The sequence below is a fragment of the Ranitomeya imitator genome, chromosome 5 (assembly GCF_032444005.1).
Source record: "Ranitomeya imitator isolate aRanImi1 chromosome 5, aRanImi1.pri, whole genome shotgun sequence".
In the NCBI taxonomy this organism is placed as follows: Eukaryota; Metazoa; Chordata; class Amphibia; order Anura; family Dendrobatidae; genus Ranitomeya; species Ranitomeya imitator.
The window spans coordinates 274,316,515-274,340,119 of record NC_091286.1 but is presented as its reverse complement, the minus strand read 5'-3'; the positions used below and the strand labels follow the sequence as shown (position 1 = coordinate 274,340,119).

Sequence of the window (23,605 nt, the reverse complement as noted above, 5' to 3'; positions counted from 1 at the left end):
CAAGCTGTTGAAATCTTCTAAGAAACTACTTGCAAGTAAATCAATCCAAAATGAATTAAATGCGCACACTATAAAGCCATATTAAGATGCAAAATTATTTACCAGTGAAAAGTTCCCATAGATTCCTATAAAAGTGGCAGTAAACTGGATCCTTTGTAGATAGTGGTTAGCCTTGGATCCAGTATAGACCACTCTCTGTACCTAAGCTGGCTACACTTCACCTCCTGTTTTCATATTTACCTTCATTAATCCTGTAAGCAAACAGCATAACAACTTGTGAGCCATTCAGCTATGTTTGCTGCGCTGTAGCCTGTTTATTGACTCTTGTGTACATGAAAGTGTTATACTGGACCACAAATAGCAATCCTTCCACAGTCTGCGCAGTTAAAAAAAGACCCGGAAATTTTCAGAGCAAAATTACTACTACGCAGCTATTAAAATCATTAATAGTTTACTTTGATGTTACTCATTAGTCAAAACAGAAAATAACATTGGGAGATGTTTGTGTACATTCCTAGAGGGTTTCCTGTGGGACGTAGAGGCATGCACATTCGAGAAGAAACCCCAGTAAAGATCACTTACATCATACTTTCCTTTCTTGTTTAAGGAGGATCCAAAATCAGGCACGTCTGGTTCTTGGACTTCACCACCTTCTAACTCCTCAAGGATGAGGACAGTCTCCCAGTTGCTATAGTGACGGGCTGAAAAAATATCTGACCGCATGCTGTCACCAAAATACACCACCTGCAAGCCAGGAAATACTTCAATTATAAGGCTCCATTAGCCTGGCAGGGTAGTTTATGCTGGCATATGAAATTATTAAGAAACTATGTAGCATATGAGTAATGAGATCTTTTAGTTAATGATATTATTTGTGACTTTTCACATACAAGTACAATCTTACTGAAATGCAGTCAATATATAAGTACTGGGGATTTATTTGCAATACAAAAACATACATAGAAAAATATTATCATTGTTTTCCCCCCAAACCAAACATTAGAGTTTGTGTGACTCAATCTGCAGGCCCTGGTCCATTGGCCATATACTAGTAATCTGTGGCTGCTTGATGGGAGCCATGAATACCTCCTCTTACCTGATGGCATCAACATCTCTTCTTTTGTATTAGATGGCTTGATGTGACTTTATATATGCGCCATGCCGCAACAATGACATTGCGCCAAATTAATCAAAACAAGAGCCGCCAGTGGGGCAGTTAAAAAGATCTCAGGCTCCCGACCAGTGGCCATAGATGGACCAGGTCCTCCGAATCTATTTGCATCAATGCTACCAAAGAACAACCTTTATCTCTCATAATCGCAAGCCATTAGGTAAAGAACAACAGCACAAAAAAATTTTTTTTAAATAGGAATAAAGGTAAGAGACAAAAACAGACACAAGAACAAAAGTTTTGTAGAAATGTCATAGATAAGAAGGAATATTTTTTTCCCAATCATGTTAATTCATTGAACCAGACTCTAATAACTCAAGCTTCTCAATTCAATCATTAAATTACTATTCTCATGTTATAAAATTGATATAGTTAGACAGCATGAATATAAGCAAGTTTGCAATTGACTTGCTTTTATTTATCTGCTGTCATTCTTCTGCTATAAGAGCTTTAATCTCACAGTGCGTAGAGCTTGTTGCAACGGAGATAGGCTATAAAAGCTTGGCAAAGTATGAGCAGTAGTTACATTCCAGGCTGAAGAGTTAACTCCCGAGATCACAGTCACCTCTCTAGCCCAATGATTTCAACTCAGGCCTCTTTCACACTTTAGTTGTTTGGCGTCAGTCTAAAACCGCCATTTTCCTCAAATAACGGATCCGTCAATTTTTTTGACGGATCCGTTATTTTCCCATAGACTTGCATTAGCGACGGATTGTGACGGATGGTCGTCCGTTCCATCCGCCATGCGACGGATCCGTCGAAATTTGGCAGACGTTTTCTGAAAATAGATGGACATTGAAACGTTTTTTGTCAACGCCGAAATGGCGGATCGCGACGCATCCGTCGTGTCCGTCATTCCATAGAATGGCCGCCTATGGGCGACAGATCCGCCGCAACAGTTTTTTCGGCGGATCCGTCGCCCCAATCCGTTTTTTCAATTGCGCATGCTCCAAAAAGTAGATACTTTTCCCAGACAACCCCCAAGTAACGGTTCCGTCAAAAAAACGGATCCGTTAGAACCGTTTTCTCAACAATTGTGACGGATCCGTCAATCCGTCACTATGTCGGTAGTGACTGACGCCAAACAACTAAAGTGTGAAAGAGGCCTCAGCAGTTAGCTGCTCACCTTCCTCTCTCTCCCTATCAGTTCTTGACCTGTTATCAGTCTTGCAAAACTACATTCCTTTTGATCTCCCACCATTGGCTGTTTCCACAGAGCTTCTCCTAGTCTCTTTCCTGCTTGTTTAAAGGGAACCTGTCAGCAGGATTGTGCTCAGTAACCTACACACAGTGTCAGGTCGGCGCCGTTATACTGATTAAAATGATACCTTGGTTGATGAAATTCATCTTGTGGTTGTTTTTTAATCCTTTCAGTTTTGTGTTAATGATATGCTCATGCTCCGGGGCGGGCCTGGAGGGGGGTCTTCATGTGGTGATCTGATTAGGTATTCATAATGCAGACTGCTGACAGGTCACTGATCCCTCACTGACCTGCCCCCTAGTTTACATAATGAATACCTGTACATACTGAAAAAAAAAAATGCTTCTCCAGGCAGGTGTGAGCCGTGGCACCTGCGCTGCAGCATAATATCATGTTTAGTGTCCAGTTAATAAGTATTCTTGACATAGAGCAAGTGTAAAAAAAATATCAATTTGAAAATGGCGCCCGCCGCGCTTGTGCAGTAGCAGCTATCGGTGTATATAGAGATCCAATCGATACTATTGTGCCGGTGCCGGCATCTTGCTGGAGATGTAAAAACAATTTCCTCCTCCAAGATGGCGCCACCCGCACCTGCGCAGTAGCAGCTCTGGGAGTGTTGACCATGCCTCTACCCCAGGGTAGAGTCCAGAAGGTAAATACACAGCCTTCTGTGTTATTCAGTGCTGGGTGTACCTGGAGATCAGAGCTCTAGAGCTGTGTGTGCTCATGGTAAGGAAAGTTGGACCTTTTTATGTTTGTTCCTTAGTGGGTGGATCCCTGCAGCAACACAGACTGTGCCATATGCTATGTTTTGTTTTCCTGTTAGGTCGGAAAGGCCATGTTTATTTTGTTAACTTTGCACTGGTTTATGCAGTATCTTTAGTAAACCACAGGGGATACTTAAAGAGACAGCATTCATGTGTCTACCTATATGTACAGCCGAGTGAGCCAATCTACCACAGGTGGTGGCTAGTAGTGCGGGCAAGATCCCTAGGAAGCAAGTGTGATGGCTGTGGAAAAACTGCATGTCCTGGGTGAAGGTGGCTATAGGGATGTAACAATGGTCAGACAAAATGGAGGAGCTGATCAACCACTTGATCCTAAGCCGACCGCAGTAGCACCAGTAGCAACTCCAGCAGCAGTATGTCCAGCAGGAGACAAATAAACTTCTGATGCAGCAGAACCAACATCAGCAATGGCAGATGAAATTCCTGGCATGGCAAACCTGCAGCAGAGAAACAGCCCCCTCCCCCAAGTCCAGGTGATGACTCATATGTCTGGAAGGCTGTAAGACGAATTATGCAAATGATGACTCCAGGTGATGGTGTTGAGGCATTTTTGACTGTGTTTGGAAGTGTAGCAGAACGGGAAAAGCTGCTTCAGAGCAGTGCACAAAGGTGATGGCCCACTATCTAACTGGCGAGCCCCCAAATGCTTATTATGACCTGGCCTTATAGGATGCACAAATTAAAAACTGATATATTGGCACGCTCAGGAGTGACTGTTTGTCAGAGCACAAAGGGTCCACCACTGGGTGTATTGTGGTGACAAACCCCCACGCTCCCAAATGTTTGACTTACTGCATCTCGTACTGAAGTGGTTGCAGCTCGAGTCCTCAACTCCAGCCCAGATGGTCGAGCACGTTGTTATGGACAGATTTATCCATTCCCTTCCTAGGCCGATGCAGACCTAGGTTGCTTCTTAATGCTTCGCTTAATGCTTCTCCCCCAAAGAAGCATTAAGCGAAACGCGCGTTGGGAACCCTTTCCACCCACGTCTATAGGAGCAGGTTGGTTCCAGTTGTTTTCTCTCCTGTGCAAAAACTTTTTTGTTACTCTTGTGTGCGCTGATGCATCATTACATGTAATTGGGGAGTTCCTCTGGATATTTGACACTTATACCTGCATACCGTTATGGTATCTTGCACATTTATGCTCTGGTTCTCTATCTCTCACTTTACAGTTAGTTAAAATATTTTTGGGCACTGATCTTACATGGCAGCTTATACTGAAGCGTTATGAAAGCACTAGGCACCTTATTGTATCATTCCTAATACTGCTGCAATATGAATGATACTTTAATCTATGCCACTGTTTGTACATATACAGTATGTACTATGTTAATTTAGAACTCTATTTGATCAACTAGCCATTATATAGAACTATACGGTATTTAGTGAATGTACTAGCTCTTATATATCTATACATTGGTGCATTATCCTGTATACCTCCTGCTCTGGCGTGGCACTAGGGTGTCGTCTTTCATTTTAAATCCTGTGTCTGATACATTTATGCATACTTTTGGTATTTGTTAATAAAATTGTGATATTTTACTATTTATCACTGCTCTGTGTCCATTCTCTTTCGGTTTCCCTAATGACTTAATTTGTTACAGATGTCACGGTCCTTGGCATGTAGCTGTCCGTTGTCCTATGTCCACCGTACAGATGGAATGCAATATAGGGTGGCACTGTTCTTATTATGCCTATCCAGCCTGCAACATGGACTATCAGACCGGTGAGGGGCCACAGGCAGGTCCTGTGACTTTAAAAGGAGTACTGGTGTCTCGACTTGGGGAGTTTGGTGACCATGGTAAGGGCCACACTCCCCAACCTGTTGATCCCCTGGAAACTCTTGGGCATCTGCTGTATTAACGGGGATGCTAAGGACTACCCCTTAGAGTGACTGTAAAAAAGAACTCTGGCACAATGATGTCGGAGAAGTTAAAGACCTGCTACACCCAGTGATAATAGTATGGGACTTTAGCTTGTTCTCAGGCTTATGGCAAAAGGCGGGGGTGCCAAGTTACTCAGACAGGGGCTGGTCTAACCATGAAGAATCCTCATTGCAGCCAGAGACGGATGAATTCCCTCTGTGAGTCCTTGCTGACGACAAGAATGAGACGGTGACCCATGAGGCTGAGATTTCTAAGTTGGGAGTTTCTGAGGGGAATTTCAGGACTGCTCAAATGGAGGACCTTATGTTAAAAGGAATGGAGAGAAGGCTAGGAGACAAAAAGCGCAATAGGGTCTTATCCGGTGGTACGGAGAAAATAGAAATGTGAGACCACTCACCTGATAAGATTGCAGACTAGCAACATGAGAAAGGTGTATCTAACAGCTTCTGCAGGACACCAGTCAGAAATACCACAGGAAAAACAATGTGCAAAAGGTGGTGTGTCATTCAGGAATTTATCAGAACTAAAACCTATGGTGGCTGTTAAAAATGTTCATCTTATAAAGTGACCGCTTATAAGATGAACATTTCTAACAGCTAACATAGGTTTTAGTCCTGATAAAGAGGTCGTGCAGAACCTTGAAACATGTTGACTTGCAAAACCTGTACTATTAAATTCCTTTGTTTTATCTCGGCCATCGAGCTTTTAACAGCAGCGCAACTGAATGACACCACCTTTTGAACATCATTTTTTATGTTAAAATAGAAATTGGTTCATGCAGTATCATTAATAACCCAGTGGGAGATTTAAAGAGACAGCATTCCTGTGTTTACCTCTATATGAAAGCTGAATGAGCCAATCTACCACAGGGGATTTTAACGATCAAGAAATTCAATGGGATATAGAGACTGTTGCTTGTGTTAAAAGCTGTAAGTTCTTATCCACAACCTGTGACAAAGTCACTGGTAAAGTGCTGGAGGGGAGATATGTTACACTACGCCTAATGGTGTCAGTGATATAAAACCGAGAGTTTTTCCTCCAGCACACTAAGTGATGTGAGGGGCTAATTTACTTGCATAATGAGCTTGCTTATAGGTGGGTATCCATAGAGCTAGTGGAAGGATATCCACCTTAAATCCACCACAGGGTGTCGTCTGGGTCTTAAAGGAACTCTGTCACCTGAATTTGGAGGGAACAATTTTCAGCCATAGGGGCGGGGTTTTCGGGTGTTTGATTCACCCTTTCCTTACCCGCTGGCTGCATGCTGGCTGCAATATTGGATTGAAGTTCATTCTCTGTCCTCCATAGTACACGCCTGCGCAAGGCAAGATTGCCTTGGCATATTTTTTGTCCCCTGATTCCCCACCTATGCTGCCGAAATACCTTACAAAAGTCGCTGTTTTCGCCTGTCAATCAAGCTGGTCTGGTCGAAAGGGCGTGGTCACAGCGCTGTTTCTCCCCCACATCTTGCTTATCTTCCCGTTGGTGGCGTAGTGCTTCTCGCATGCGCAAGTGCCGAATGCACTGCGCAGCTGTAGAAAAAGAGAGCGATCTGCGCTATTCAGCGGTTTATCGGTGGGCGTGGCCATCTTCCTGAGGCCGTGCATGCGCAGATGGAGTGTTCTGCTTCCCGGGGCTTCAGGAATATGGCCGCGGGATGCCGCGCGTGCGCAGATGGAGATCACGGCGGCCATTTTCCTGAAGCCGAGATGCGAACTAAATAAGCAAGATGTGGGGGAGAAACAGCGCCGTGTTTGTAAGGTATTTCGGCAGCATAGGTGGGGAATCAGGGGACAAAAAATACCCTATTGTAAAGCACAGCTCAGGCCCTATTTAACGGTATTTTTATCTCATACTGAAAAAAACAGGGTGACAGGTTCCCTTTAACTGTGATACCAAAAATAAATGGAGAGTTTTAGAGATACAGTATATTACTACTGTATCTAGGGGGTAAAAATGTTCGCAACGCTCCTAGAATAATTACATGAGGGGAGCATTTTTTAAATGGAGTATTAGTACCTTAGGGGCTAAATTTGCTCTTCAAAAGCCAAATGTCGCTTCCTCTCTTCTGAGCCAAGTTGTGTGCCAAAACAGTAGATCACGACTACATAAAAAATAGGTAACAAATTCTGACATGCTTTTCCTCCAAGTACTCCTTGACAAAATGAAAACTGTGGGGCTAACAATAGTAAAAATTGATTTTTCATTTTATATTTTCATTTTGCATTAGCTCTCGAGAATCTCCTAAAGGATCAAGAATTTTCATAAATACTAGCTGGAATACTATAAACAGTGCACTTTTTAAAATTTGATGATTTGTGTGTGGCTTTTAGTATTTTGGCCCTGTAAAAGGCAATTGAGTGCTAAATTGGCTCCTGAAAAATTGGTTCCTGAAAGTTTTTTGAAAAGATGGACTCTCTAGTTCTGATGATTTTAAAAACATACAGTCATGGCCAAAAGTGTTGGCACAATTGAAATTGCTCCAGAAAATGAAGTATTTCTCTCAGAAAATTATTGCAATTACACATTTTTGTGATACATATGTTTATTTTCTTTGTGTGTATTGGAACAACACAAAAAAACAAACAGAGAAATTGAACATCATTTTGCAAAAAGCCCCCAAAATGGGACGGACAAATTATTGCCATCTTTCCAAAATTGTGAGTAAACAACTTTTGTTTCAAGCATGTGATGCTCCTTCAAACTCACTTGTGGCAAGAAACAGGCATAGTCAATATGAAAGTCACACCTGAAACCAGATAAATAGGGGAGAAATTGACTCAATTTTGCATTGTGTGCCTGCGTGTGTTACACTCAGCATAGAGAACAGAACTGTTTGATGACTTGAACCAACATTTTTGAAAATGTCAACCATCTCAAGGTTACAAAGTCCATCTCCAGAGATCTTAATGTTCCTTTGTCCATGGGGTGCAACATAATCAAGAAGTTTATAATCTATAGCACTGTAACTAATCTAACTGGACGTGAACGGCAGAGAAAAATTGATGAAAGCTAACAACGCAGGATAGTCTGGATGATGGAAAAGCAGCTCCAAACATGTTCCAAAGACATTTAAGCTATTCTGCAGGCTCAGGGTTCATCAGTATCAGCTTGAACTATCAGTCGACATTTGAATAAAATAAAACACTTTGGCAGGAGACCCATGGGAACTCAACTGCTGACACAAAGACATAAAGCTAGACTGCAGTTTGCCAAAATGTATGTAAGTAAGCCAAAATCCTTCTGTGAAAGCATCTTGTGGACAGATCAGACCAAGATAGTGCTTTTTGGTAAAGCACATCATTCTACTTTTTATCGAAATTGGAAAGATTCCTACAAAGAAAAGAACACAGTACCTACAATCAAACATGGTTCAAAGCTCTGTTGGGTTTGTTTTGCTGCCTGAGGCACTGGGTGCCTTGACTGTGTGACAAAAAAGTCATGAAATCTGAACGTTACCAGTCGTGATGTAGCGCCCAGTGTGTCAGAAGGCTGAATTTGCTTCCTGGGTTAGGGGTCTTCCAGCACGACAATGACCTCAAACAAACTTCAAGAAATGTAAAAGGGAAAAAGTCAGCTCACCTTCACAGAAGTTACCACACAAGGAAACCTTTAGTGCTGCAGTCAGAGAACCATGCGAAAAATAGTGAAGAAATCCAGCGTAGTAAAATTAGAAGTCTTTATTGAAATATTCAATTAAAAGACGCACCACTCTGCATGGGTAAGTAAAAAAATATGCCAATCTGGCAAACACTTTTCGTATTTCAATCCTTATTCATTGAATGCAATTTTACTACGCTGGATTTTTTCACTATTTTTCGCATGATACTTCAAGAAGCACCTACAAATGGATAGACATGGATGGAAACAAAGTGCTAGAGAGGTCTGAAATGACCATCAATGAGTCTGGATCTAACTCCCATTGAACACCTGTGGAAAGATCATAAACGTCCTGTTGGGAAAAGGCGCCCTCATGAGCGACCTGGAGCAGTTTGGAAAAGAAAAGTGATCAAAACTTCCATTTGAGAGGTGTAAGAATCTTGCTAAAGGTTATAGGAAGTGATTGATTGCAGTTATTTCTTCCAAAGGTTGTGCAACCAAATATTAAGTTGTGTGTGCCAACAATATAGTCCTGTCCATTTTGAGGTCCAAATGTCCCTTTTGCTTTTTTTTCCCTTTGATTTTTTTGTGTTGTTCAAATACACACAAAGGAAATAAACATGTGTAGAACAAAACATGTACTGTATAATTGTAATAATTTTCTGGAAAAATTTCAAGGTTGAGAACACTTTGAGCCATGACTGCATATAAATTGTAGACAAAGATCTAGATGAACTGAATCTGAACATGTTTAAAATTCTATTTTAAGGAGGTGTTGTTAATATAATTTTAACCCCTTCCCGACATGTGCTGTACGCATACTGCTCTGCGGAAGGTGCGTTCTCGCAAACAGGAGAATAGGTACGGCGCACTGATCGTGTGGGCCTCACGCTGAGTGCAGCGGCAATCGAGTGCGGGTGTCAGCTTTGTGTAAGATCTGACACCCCGCAGCAATGCTAGCACCGTTTGTGGGCATTTAACCCCTTGGATGCTGCTGTCAGTAGTGACAGTGAAAGAGGAGAATCGCGCAGGGAATGGGTTCCCTACACGCTTCCATCAGGACAATGAAATGGAGACTCCTGGCCGCAAGATGGCCTCGGGGTCCTTCGGGAAGGTGGCTTGTAAGCGCCTGCTGAGAGAAGGAACTGACATGCCTCTGTCTCTGCCTGTCAGATGCTGATGTGATACTCTGACACTATATAGTGATGTCAAAGGATGTGACAACGTAAAAAAAAAGTAAAAAATAAGTTTAAAAATGTGTGAAAATATTTAACCCCTTCATGACCCAGCCTATTTTGACCTTAATGACCTGGCCGTTTTTTGCAATTCTGACCAGTGTCCCTTTGTGAGGTAATAACTCAGGAACACTTCAACAAATCCTAGCGGTTCTGAGATTGTTTTTTCGTGACATATTGGGCTTCATGTTAGTAGTAAATTTAGGTCGGTAATTTTTGCGTTCATTTGTGAAAAAAATGGAAATTTGGCTAAAATTTGGAAAATTTTGCAATTTTCACACTTTGAATTTTTATTCTGTTAAACCAGAGAGTTATGTGACACAAAATAGTTAATAAATAACATTTCCCACATATCTACTTTACATCAGCACAATTTTGGAAACAAATTTTTTTTTGCTAGGAAGTTATAAGGGTTAAAATTTGACCAGCGATTTCTCATTTTTACAACAAAATTTACAAAACCATTTTTTTAGGGACCACCTCACATTTGAAGTCAGTTTAAGGGGTCTATATGGCAGAAAATACCCAAAAGTGACACCATTCTAAAAACTGCACCCCTCAAGGTGCACAAAACCACATTCAAGAAGTTTATTAACCCTTCAGGTGCTTCACAGCAGCAGAAGCAACATGGAAGGAAAAAATGAACATTTAACTTTTTAGTCACAAAAATTACCTTTTAGCAACAATTTTTTTATTTCCCAAAGGAAAAAAGGGAGACTGGACCCCAAAAGTTATTGTACAATTTGTCCTGAGTACGCCGATACCCCATATGTGGGGGGGGGAACCACTGTTTGGGCACACGACAGGGCTCGGAAGGGAAGGAGCGCCATTTGACTTTTTCAATGAAAAATTGGCTCTAATCTTTAGCGGACACCATGTTGCGTTTGGAGAGCCCCTGTGTGCCTAATATTGGAGCTCCCCACAAATGACCCCATTTTGGAAACTAGACCCCCCAAGGAGATTATCTAGATGCATAGTGAGCACTTTGAACCCCCAGGTGCTTCACAAATTGATCCGTAAAAATGAAAAAGTACTTTTTTTTTTTCACAAAAAATTTCTTCTAGCCTCAATTGGTTCATTTCCACATGGGCAACAGGATAAAATGGATCCTAAAATTTATTGGGCAATTTCTCCTGAGTACACTGATACCTCACATGTGGGGGTAAACCACTGTTTGGGCACACGGCAGGGCTCGGAAGGGGAGGAGCGCCATTTGACTTTTTGAATGAAAAATTAGCTCCAATCGTTAGCGGACACCATGTCGCATTTGGAGAGCCCCTGTGTGCCTAAACATTGGAGCTCCCCCACATGTGACCCCATTTTGGAAACTAGACCTCCCATGGAACTAATCTAGATGTGCGGTGACCACTTTAAACCCCCAAGTGCTTCACAGAAGTTTATAAGGCAGAGCCGTGAAAATAAAAAATCATTTTTCTATCCTCAAAAATTGTTGGCCAGTTTGTCCTGAGTACGCTGATACCCCATATGTGGGGGGAACCACTGTTTGGGCACACGTCGGGGCTCGGAAGGGAAGTAGTGACTTTTGAAATGCAGACTTTGATGGAATGGTCTGCGGGCGTCACGATGCGTTTGCAGAGCCCCTAATGTGCCTAAACAGTAGAAACCTCCCACAAGTGACCACATTTTGGAAACTAGCCCCCCCCCCAAGGAACTTATCTAGTTATGTGGTGAGCACTTTGAACCTCCAAGTTTACAACGCAGAGCCGTGAAAATAAAAAATCATTTTTCTTTCCTCAAATTTTTTTTATTTTCACAAGGGTAACAGGAAAATTGGACCCCAATAATTGTTGCCCAGTTTGTCCTGAGTATGCTGGTACCCCATATGTGGGGGTAAACCACTGTTTGGGCACACGTCAGGGCTCGGAAGGGAGGGAGCACCTTTGACTTTTTGAATGCAAGATTGGCTGGAATCAATGGTGGCGCCATGTTGCGTTTGGAGACCCCTGATGGGCCTAAACAGTGGAAACCCCTCAATTGTAACTCCAACACTAACCCCAACACACCCCTAACCCTAATCCCAACCCTAACCCCAACACACCCCTAACCATAACACTAACCACAGTCTAATCTTAACCCTATTTCCAACCGTAGCCCTAATTCCAACCCTAACTCTAATTCCAACTCTAACCCTAAGGCTATGTGCCCACGTTGCGGATTCGTGTGAGATTTTTCTGCACCATTTTTGAAAAATCTGCAGGTAAAAGGCACCTTGTTTTACCTGCGGAATTACTGCGAATTTCCAGTGTTTTTTGTGCGGATTTCACTTGCGGATTCCTATTGAGGAACAGGTGTAAAACGCTGCGGAATCCGCACAAAGAATTGACATGCTGCGGAAAATACAACACAGCGTTTCCGCGCAGTATTTTCCGCACCATGGGCACAGCGGATTTGGTTTTCCATAGGTTTACGTGGTACTGTAAACCTGATGGAAAACTGCTACGAATACGCAGCGGCGAATCCGCTGTGGATCCGCAGCCAAATCCGCATCATGTGCACATAGCCTAATTCTAACCCTAATTCTAGCCCTAACCCTAACCCTAGTGGGGAAAAAAAAAATTATTTTATTTTTGTCCCTACCTATGGGGATGATAAAGGGGGGTGGGGGGGTATTTATTATTTTTTTGATTTATTTAATTTATTTTGCAAGATGGCGGCGCCCATGGAGCAGACGGACGGACACCGGGAGGGACACGGGAGGTCGGTAAGTATGATGGGGGGGGGAAATCGGACAGCGGGGGGGAAGATCGGACTGCGGGGGGAGCGAACAGGAGGAGGGAGGGGAGCGGAGGACAGCTAATGACCGGACGGAGGGGAGATCGGTGGCAGTGGGGGGGCAGATCACGATCTCCATGCTATTGCAGCATCGGCCATGGCTGGATTGTATATTTCACCAATTTTCATTGGTGAAATATTACTATCGCTCTGATTGAAAGTGAAACATCACTTTCAACAGCCAATCAGAGCGATCGTAGCCACGGGGGGGTGAAGCCACCCCCCCTGGGCTCAAGTACAACTCCCCCTGTCCCTGCAGGCGGGTGAAATTACAGTTAACCCTTTCACCCGGCCTGCATGACGCGTATGCTGCATCACAGGTCGGATTGGCACAGGATTTCATGACGCATACGCTGCGTCAAAGGTCGGGAAGGGGTTTTTCCCCAAAGAAAAAAAAAAAAGAAACAAATGTTTCCAATAAATACATTTATGTAACTAAAAAAAACAAACAATAAAAGTAAACATATTTGGTATCGACACGTCCGTAACGACCTGCTTTATAAACTGTCCCACTAGTTAACCCTCTTCAGTGAACACCATAAAAAAACAAGGCAAACAGCCATGCTTTATTTCATACTGCTGAACAAAAAGTGCAATAAAACGTGATAAAAAAGACGAATGTAAACAAAAATGGTAGCGCTGAAAACGTCATCTTGTCCCGCAAAAAACAAGCTGCCATACAGCTCCATCAGCAGAAAAATAAAAAAAGTTATAGCTCTCAGAATAAAGAGATGCAAAAATAATTATTTTTTCTATAAAATAGCTTTTGTTTTGTGAAAGTGCCAAAACATTAAAAAAATGATATAAATGGGGTATCGCTATAATTGTACTGACCCGAAGAGTAAAACTGCCTTAGGCTACGTTCACATTAGCGTTTTGCGCGGTTGCGTTGGGCGCAGCCGCGGTGACGCATGCGTCACTATATTTAACATGGGGGGCGCATGGACATGCGTTGTGATGCGTTTTGCGACGCATGCGTTTTTTTTGCCGCAAGCGTGGGGCGCAGAAAACGCAGCAAGTTGCATTTTTTTTGCGTCCAAATTTCGGCAAAAAAGGACGCATGCGTCGCAAAACGCTGCGTTTTAGCGTGCGTTTTGTTGCGTTTTTGTTTGCGTTGTGCGTTGCGTCTCCGACGCAACATCGCACAACGCAAATGTGAACGTAGCCTTACCAATTTTACATCACATGAAACGGTATAAAAAACCTCCCAAAAGCAATTCCTGATTAGCTGGTTATTGTTCATTCTGTCTCCCAAAAATCAGAATATAAAGCGATCACATTCACTGTGTCAACTCCATTATAGTCTACGGCCACGTCGGCACATATGTCCAAATCTTTTTTTTGTGGCGGTGTTAGGACGCGAGCTCCGATGAGACCAATGAAGATAGACAAAGACGCAGTGTGAAAGGGCCCCATATCTTCCATGAAGACCACTTCTTGCCAGTCTGCTCCTAACAGCAGATCGGTGTAAATGGGTCCCAATGCTGTCTGCCAGTGCCGAGCTGATGGCACTGGTGGACATCTTGCAAATTCAAAAGCAATAATGCTATAATGAGTTTTCTTGGCCGACCAGTGTGTTTAAACAGGACATCTTGAAACCCCAGTCTAAGGTTTGAAATCTTTGCCTTGGAGAGAAGCTACTGATACATATAGCTACCTTCTGTCTTGTCGCTCTGCTCAATCTTGCCATGGTGTATGACTTATGACATGAAACGTTCCTCCACAACCTCACCTATGTAACAGAGGTTGGCTGTTAGTCACCTAATTTTATGCCTCCTATACAGCTATTTCTGTTTTAGTAAATGAATGGGTTTGGTATAATTGGTTACTCATAGACCTGACTATATTCTTAGAAGATTTGATGCTATTTTGATTGGAAAGGGAGGTCACACAAAATATTGATTTGATTTAGAATACTATTTTGTTCAAACCCTTTCCATTTTGTTAAATGATAAAAATAACTATGCTCACTATATGTAAAACTGACCTGGCAATATGACTCTACCGGACAGTAAGATTATGCTGATACCAAACATGTATAGTTTTTATAATTTAAGTGGAGGCAATTTTGGGGAAATATGTTAAGACAAAAATGGTTTTCTTAGCTTCTGTTTCCATTTTCCGAGACCTGTAACCCTGTCAATATTCGAGATACGGGCTGTGTGAGAGCTTATTTTTTGCGTCCTGAGCTGATATCTTTACTGACACCATTTTGGGGTAAATGCTAAGTTTTAATTGCCTATTTCATGTTATTGCAATGTTGTGGCGGCTAAAAACAGTAATTTGCAAGTAAAACAGAACTTGCAAGAACTATGCTCCTTGACTAAGAAACATGGCTAGGCTGCACATGTAAACTGGTACAGTGGCCTGGCTTAAAAACTAAGATTGAGATTTGAAGAAGAAAAAAAAAGCTGGGCAAAACGCGCGTCGAGGGAGAGGGACATGAATTGGAGGCACCTCTCTATTGCAGACCACACTGTCAGATAAAAGCTGTCACGATTGGATTGGCGGGTAAACTGGGACGAGGGGCACCTTTCCTGGCCCTAACTCTAGGGGGCACCCTAACTCGCCCTGTTCCCTGGGATACCTCAGATGGCGAGGATGTCGGGGCCTCCGCCTTCGCCCTGTCTCCTGACTGCCGCCCTGCATCTGTCCCCCTCCCCACCCGGGGAAGAGAGGCGCTACCGTGTACAACAGTACACCAACCCGACAAACAGGGGAACAAAGACAAGGGTAAAAAGAAAACTCCACTCACACAAAATATGCTCTCACAAATAACAAAAGGTATCCACCAGGGTGTGAAGGATGGGGAAGGTAAATAAAGCAGGTAAGGATGAGGAATTTTCCAAGCGTACAAACCATACAACTGTCGCACAATAAATTCCTCCAGCTCTCCAGTTTAGTTTTCTCTGTTTTCTTAGTTTTTATCCTAAGTCATATTGCACGACTCGTTAAAGAGTTGATTGTGACTTGTAGGATCGCTACTTCCAACAGGTGGCGCTATAGAGTTTAAGTCCCTTTTTTCTCAGAAGAGGCAATTTGCATATTCCAGCTCTCCAAACACCAGCTCCTCACTACTCCAGGTCTATCAAGCAAGTGCTATGTCAGACAAAGATCTGACCAGAAGGCCTAGCTTTTATAGGAGAGAGGAGTGGCTAACCGAGCACAGCTGAAAGCAGGAATTTCCACATGGCCTATTAACCCCTGTCCTGCTGAAAGAAAACAAAACACCTTTAATATACAGGAGAAGTGCTTCTGCTCAGCGAAGAAGCAGAAGCCATCAGACGCCATGGCCTTCTGGTACTGCTCTGTCGCGGTAACTCCGTGACAGTACCCCCCTTCTATGAGGGACCTCCGAAACCTCAGGACCAGGTTTATCTGGGTGGGCCGCATGAAAGGCCCGAACCAGTCTGGTCGCATGAACGTCGGAAGCTGGAACCCACATCCTCTCCTCATGACCGTACCCCTTCCAATGTACCATGTATTGAAGTGACCGACAAACAAGACGAGAATCTAGGACCTTGGATATCTGGAACTCCAGATTACCATCGACAATGACAGGAGAAGGTGGCAGAGGTGAAGATCCTGCAGATGCCACGTACTTTTTGAGAAGAGAACGGTGAAACACATTGTGGATTTTAAAAGTAGGCAGCAGAGCAAGGCGGAATGCTACCGGATTGACTACGGCTAGGATCTTATAGGGACCAATAAACCTGGGACCCAATTTCCAAGATGGAACCTTTAGCTTAATGTTCCTTGAGGACAGCCACACAAAGTCACCAACACTCAGGTCCGGACCCACCAAACGTCTCCAATGAGCCACACTCTTATTTTTGGAGCCCATCTTTTGCAAATTATCAATCACCCCCTGCCAAATCGTAGAAATAGAAGAGAACCGTTCGTCCTCCGGTAAACCAGAAGGGCGATCACCATTGACCGAACTAAACTACGGATGAAACCCATATGCCCCAAAAAATGGGGACTTACCAGTTGATTCTTGACAGCGATTATTAACAGCAAATTCAGCCAACGGTAAGTAGGTCACCCAGTCCTCCTGATTCTCAGATACAAAACATCTAAGATATGTCTCTAAATTCTGATTAACCCGTTCAGTCTGCCCGTTAGACTGTGGGTGAAACGTCGAAGAAAAAGACAAATGGATCCCCAGACGGGTGCAAAACGCCCTCCAAAATTTGGAGATAAACTGCACCCCCCGATCCAAAACAATATCCGTAGGAATCCCATGCAGTCTTATTATTTCCCTGATGAAGATTTGCGCCAAAGTTTTGACATTAGGCAAAGCAATAAAATGAGACATTTTACTGAATCTGTCCACTACCACCAGGATTACAGTGTTCCCTGCAGACACAGGTAGATCTGTAATAAAATCGACCGACAAATGAGTCCAAGGTCTGCTGGGAATCTCCAAAGGTAGGAGAACCCCAGATGGACGAGTATGTGAAGACTTAGAATGCGCACAGACATTGCAGGCGGCGAAATATTCCTGGACATCCTTATAAGCACCTGGCCACCAAAAACGCAGAGTAAGTAGATCCGTGGTAGCCTTAATCCCTGAATGTCCAGCCAGCACCGTATCATGATGTTCACTGAGGATTCTAAGACGGAGATTGACTGGTACAAACAGTTTACCAAGTGGACAGGTAGCAGGGGCGTCCCCCTGAGCGTCCGCAATCTCTCTATCAAGATTGGAGCATATGGACACCATTACTACCCCTTTTTGTAGTATAGGTACCGGTCTGCACTTATCGCCTCCCCCAGGAAAGCAACGGGACAAAGCATCTGCCTTAACATTTTTGCTTCCCGGCCTAAAAGTGACAAAAAAGTTAAATCTGGTAAAGAACAAAGCCCATCTTGCCTGACAAGGTGTAAGATGTTTTGCCAACTCCAACCAGATTCTTATGGTCAGTGATCACCATCACAGGGTGAACCGCTCCTTCCAAGAAATGACGCCACACTTCAAATGCCCATTTGATAGCTAAGAGTTCCCTATTACCAATATCATAGTTTCTCTCAGCTGGCGACAGTTTTTTAGAAAAGTAAGCGCATGGTTGCAATTTACCAGGAGACACACCTTGCGATAATACAGCCCCCACTCCCACCTCGGATGCATCCACCTCCACAATGAATGGCTGAGTGACATCAGGCTGAATAAGAATCGGCGCAGAAGCAAAACACCCCTTGAAAGTGTCAAATGCCTCTCTGTTCCCGGGATACCTCAGATGGCGAGGATGCTGGGGCCTCCGCCCTGTCTCCTGACTGCTGCCCTGCGTCTGTCCCCCTCCCCACCCGGGGAAGAGAGGCGCTACCGTGTACAACAGTACACCAACCCAACAAACAGGGTAACAAAGACAAGGGTAAAAAGAAAACTCCACTCACACAAAATATGCTCTCACAAATAACAAAGGTATCCACCAGGGTGTGAAGGATGGGGAAGGTAAATAAAGCAGGTAAGGATGAGGAATTTTCCAAGCGTACAAACCATACAACTGTCGCACAATGAATTCCTCCAGCTCTCCAAACACCAGCTGCTCACTACTCCAGGTCTATCAAGCAAGTGCTATCTCAGACAAAGATCTGACCAGAAGGCCTAGTTTTTATAGGAGAGAGGAGTGGCTAACCAAGCACAGCTGAAAGCAGGAATTTCCACATGGCCTATTAACCCCTGTCCTGCTGAAAGAAAACAAAACACCTTTAATTCTCAGGAGAAGTGCTTCTTCTCAGCGAAGAAGCAGGAGCCGTCAGACGCCGTGGTCTTCTGGTACTGCTCTGTCGCGGTAACTCCGTGACAAAAGCCTTTTTTTAGAATCAGAACGATTTCACATACAGAACCTTGATGTCATGCATTTTTATGTTACCAATAGGTTGCTATTTGAACCCCTATAAGTTATAGTATTTTGCTAGGCGTTTTTCCTCTGATTTCATGTCCTTCAAATTTTCAGGACCATTTTCTGATTTTAATTTTGCTTTAACAGAGATCGTACTCCAATAAAATTATTAAGTTTTATATGGTTTTGTAGTTCACTTCTTATTTACCAGTGTACCTGGTAATTTTGGTAGATACAAACTGCAGCAGTAGCCTGGCCTATAAACTAGGATTGTGACGTAAATGATAACATTAAAAATCCCTTTGTTCTTTAGAGCAGAGATTTTTAATGAAGGGTTAATTGCAAAATTGTTTGTTTTTAAACAAGGATATTGCAATTTTATTTATAATATCGCAAAAACCCTTTTAACTAGTTCTAAAAGGTACACTAGTCAAACTCTAGTGGCCATGAAACAACTAAATATTTCATCATTTAAAAAGCAGAAGAAATCTTTTATTTCCATGAATAAAATAGACTTTATCTGTATGAAATTCAAGAGCAACATGATACTTCATCAAAGAGTTGAAATTAAAAATAAAACACATACAATATGGCTACTCTTTCTTCAAGGAAAATATGGTCTTTCATCTCACAAAGCATCAGTGTGTTTATATTTCCCGTAGAATAGCTGGCTTTATTAGACTCATATGGGTCTAGCCTTCCTTGCTTAAGAGAGTTAAACATCTGCATGACATCCATGGGTTTTTATTCAATACAAATCAGGTGAGGTCTTAGGGATCCTGTTCAATCTATTAGGAGCCCCTAGCTGACAAAGCTGAAACTTCAAATCTCAGACTAAAGTTGAGGGAAGAATCAGTGGCCTGACGGGCCCCCATCTCTACATTTTGGTCAAATGGATGGGCTCTTGTAGTGTTCTAGATCCTATGCAGTAGTGCTTCCCATCTTGGGCTCCTTCTTAGTATATATGTCCCCTTCCTGGGCTGATCCTAGTATACATATATATTATATATAGTATATAAACCTGGGTGTTTATCCAACTGGATAAAATATATACGAGAATGTAGGATATATAGTGTGTACGGAAAGTATTCAGACCCCTTTAAGTTTTTTCACTCTTTGTTTCATTGCAGCCATTTGGTAAATTTGGAACTGTAGAGGATCTGCAAGGAAGAATGGCAGAGGATCCCCAAATCCAGGTGTGAAAAACTTCTTGCATCATTCCCAAGAAGACTCCTGGCTGTACTAGCTCAAAAGGGTGCTTCTACTCAATACTGAGCAATGGGTCTGAATACTTATGACCATGTGATATTTCAGTCTTTCTTTTTTAATAAATTTGCAAAAAATTCTACATTTCTGTTTTTTTTCAGTCAATATGGGGTGCAGAGTGTACATTAATGAGAAAAAAAATAACTTTTTTGAATTTACCAAATGGCTGCAATGAAAAAGAGTGAAAAATTTAAAGGGGTATGAATACTTTCTGTACCCACTGTACATCCTACATTCTGGTATATACTTTATCCAGTTGGATAAACACGCAGGTGGGCTGCACTGACATTTGTTTTTTTCACTCAAAATAGACAGCGATATGACGTTAAAATGTGTTGTGAATAAAAAGTCTTTTCCTCATCATCTTTTCTGAAGAATTGATTCACTCCAGCAGTGCAGCCCACCTACGTGTATATCCAACTGGATCCAATATCTCCTGGAGGATTGATTCCCCAGCCACGGGGCAGCAGCAACTGTTTTTCTTCATGCCTATATAAAAATTGTGCCTGTCACAACACCACCAGGTGAATGTGACCAGCACTCTCCTACTATCCCTCCATAGGGTATCACCCTATTTTGTGTGCTCTATTTCCTTATCCTGGGCCCCATCCTGGTATATATATCACTCATCAAGGGTTCCATCCTTGTATATATACCCATCATCCTGGTATATATATCGACCATCCTGCTATATATGCCTTCCATCCTGGTATATATATCCCTCATATATGTCTGTAAAAAAATGATTCTACTCACCTTGCCTTTGCTCCCCCACAGTGCGACATCCTCTTCTGAAGGCGGCAGCTGAGTTCAGCGTGCAAGCGACGGGACTGCATGATGTCATTGCCATACGTCCTCAGTCACATGCACACCGACGTCACCTGCTGGCCTCTGATTGGTCGGCAGCGCATACTGCAGCGCTCAAACCCGTATGATATCAGCTGTCATGTACCGGGAAAGATGCAGGTACATACGTCATAGGTCTTGAAGGGGTTAAACAAGGTTACAGTCATCATTCCTTTGCATCAGAAGGGTTTTACAGGTAAGCACATTGCTGCTTGTAAGGTTGTCCCTAAAAAAATATTAATAGGCTCATCAAGAACTTTAAAGTGAGAGGTTCAATTGCTGTGGGAAATGCTTCTGAGTGCTCAAGACGGTACAGAAAATGCCAGGACTGTCTTATAATAAATATTTAGGCACAAGATTGGTTTACACCAGTGCAAGCTTGCTCAGGAATGACAGCAGGCAGTGCATTTGTGTCAAAAAGGGCAGCAAAGAAGCAACTTCTCTCCAAAAAAAACCCCATGAAGACAGACTGCCATTCTGCAGGAAGAGTAATGATGAATTCAAAACAACATCCCAAATAGTAGTGGCACTTCAACCAACGTAAAACAACACATCCCACATATAAATAAATATGAGGGTACACAAATTATTAAATTTAATTAATTTGTTGGATCTCTTCGTGTACCCTCATATTTATTTATATGCGGGATGTGTTGATCTAGGTACAACAATGAATGGATTGCAGAGGATTGGGGTAAATTATTATTGTATGAAGAAGGCCCCTTCATACTGTTTGGGACATCCAGAAGAAAGATTGTCCATAGAAGAAAAAGTGAAAGCTACAATGAATCCTGTTTCATGTCAACAATATGATAAGACCTTTTAAAGTGGGTGGTCAGACAAAACACAGAAATTGTAATAAACTCCAAGCACTGATTAGACTAGGATGGGTCACCATCTGTCAAGTTGTGTCCCAAACGCTGATATCCAACATGTCAGGGAGAATTGCGGAAGACTTGAAAAATAAGGGTAAACACTGTAAATACTGAATTTCTGCATAAACTTGATGGATTTGTCAATAAAATGTATGAAATAATTACAACTGTTCTTTATAATAAACATGGAAACGTCTGACTAAAAAGAAAGAAAAACACTGGAGCAGGAAACTGGCATAGACAAGCCGTGAGTCGGGATAGTCAAGTCCAAGGTCAATAGCCAGGAGGGTATATCATAAACAGAGGGAAGAGACAAAGGAGTAGTCAGGTAATGGTCAGAGGCCAAAATACCAGGAAGATAGCGGATCAGAGCAAATGGGTTATACAAATGGGTAGTCAATAGGAAAGTGTAGGGTCCAGCAACAAAATATTAAAAAGTCAGAATGCTGAGGAAAAGACACAGAGAAACAAGTCACAAAGAGCTGAAAGCTACCACTAGCAGATACTGCATCTGGGCCAGACAGCTCAGGTAAGTAACTAAATAATCTCTGGAACAGGAAACATATGAAGGGAGCTCAGCACCTCCCAGAATCATATTGAACATCCGAGCTGTCAACAAAAACACTGACAGCTCAGCACGCCCCTGCACCAGACTGTACAACAAAGCTGTCAATCACTGCACAGACAGCTCAGCTTGGTCCTGCTCAGACTGGACAACTGTGAATCACTGTACTAAGACACACTGAGAGGTGGAATCGTTACACAAGCTACCATATGTGAAAACCAAAGCATGTGTCATTCTCAAAACTTTTAGGCTTGATGATACAGTTCATTTCTCTAGTGCCACACCGGAAGAAGCAGTCAACAGCAATTATTAATATTTTTAATAAAAAGTTTGCTTTACTGTTTCATGAAGTTATAACAAAATGGCCCATCTATTACTAGTTAACTTTATGTATATGACAATTAATATATTGCTCAGTAACAAAGTATTGACAGTTGTATAGCCCAGTGTTCCCAAAACGCCAGTTCTCACAGCCCCCATACATCATGTTTTCAGGATTTCCTTAGTATTGTACAGGTGATGGAAATATTATTAAGGCATCAGAAACTGCCAGGTTCTCTCACCTGTGCAATACTAAGGAGATTCTGAAAACATAATGTGTTGGGGACTGTGAGGACAGGGTTTGGGAAACACTGGTCTAGGCCAAAGGTAGAAAGACAAGCTTTACAGTATCAAAGTATTTTCCCTTATTAGTAAGTGAGGTATACTGCATAACCAAAATTCAATTTAGAAAAATAAGTAAGTACATTTTGTTATCATCTTACCTTGGGTTCCGGCTTTCCAGTGATTTTCTTTAACAGATCATATAAATGCACCCAGTTACCCTGAGAATACCAGCCTGCATTCTCCAGTGATGGCAGAATGTCAATTTCCACATCGTTGTCTACAAAGTCAATGTGCAAACAAATTAGGAATGAGGAGAATACCCCAATATGAAGGATACAATAAATAAATAAATACATAATATAAAAGATATGTAGAGTATATGAAACAAACATTGCCGGAGTGGTTGAAATTGTCCAATTTATCTTATACCTTAAAGGGAATCTGTTACCTAATTTTTGCCCTATAAACTGTGGCCACCGCCATCAGGGGCTTAACTACAGCATTCTGTAATGCTGTAGATAAGCCCCGATGTAACCTGAAAGATAAGAAAAACAAGGTAGATTATACTCACCCAGGGGCGGTCTGCTGCGGTCCGGTCCGATGGGCGTCACAGGTCCGGAGCATCCCATCTTCATGTGATGACGTCCTCTTCTTTGCTTCCTGTCGCGGCTCTGGCGCAGGCGTACTGATTTTGCCCTGTTGAGGGCAGAGCAAACAACTGCAATGCGCAGGCGCCGGGAAAGGTCAGAGAGGCCCGATGCCTGCGCACTGCAGTACTTTACTCTGCCCTTAACAGGGCAAAATCAGTACGCCTGCGCCGGAGCAGCGACAGAAGCAAAGAAGAGGACGTCATCATATGAGATGGGAGGCGCCGGACCCTGACTGACGCGCCCATCGGACGGGACCGCATCGGGACCGCCCCTGG

At 42.7% G+C, this 23,605-nt stretch overlaps 1 protein-coding gene across 1 annotated transcript in view; it reads right to left on the bottom strand.

Annotated features, from left to right (window-relative positions):
• The window catches only part of NT5DC1 (5'-nucleotidase domain containing 1), a 394,037-nt gene that overhangs the window by 33,226 nt on the left and 337,206 nt on the right, over positions 1–23,605 (bottom strand). Inside the window, exons 9-10 of the mRNA XM_069726170.1 lie at positions 22,839–22,957; positions 583–744 (exon numbers count right to left, since the gene is read on the bottom strand). Coding sequence (XP_069582271.1) covers positions 583–744; positions 22,839–22,957 — 281 coding nt within the window. The remainder of the gene's footprint in view (positions 1–582; positions 745–22,838; positions 22,958–23,605) is intronic.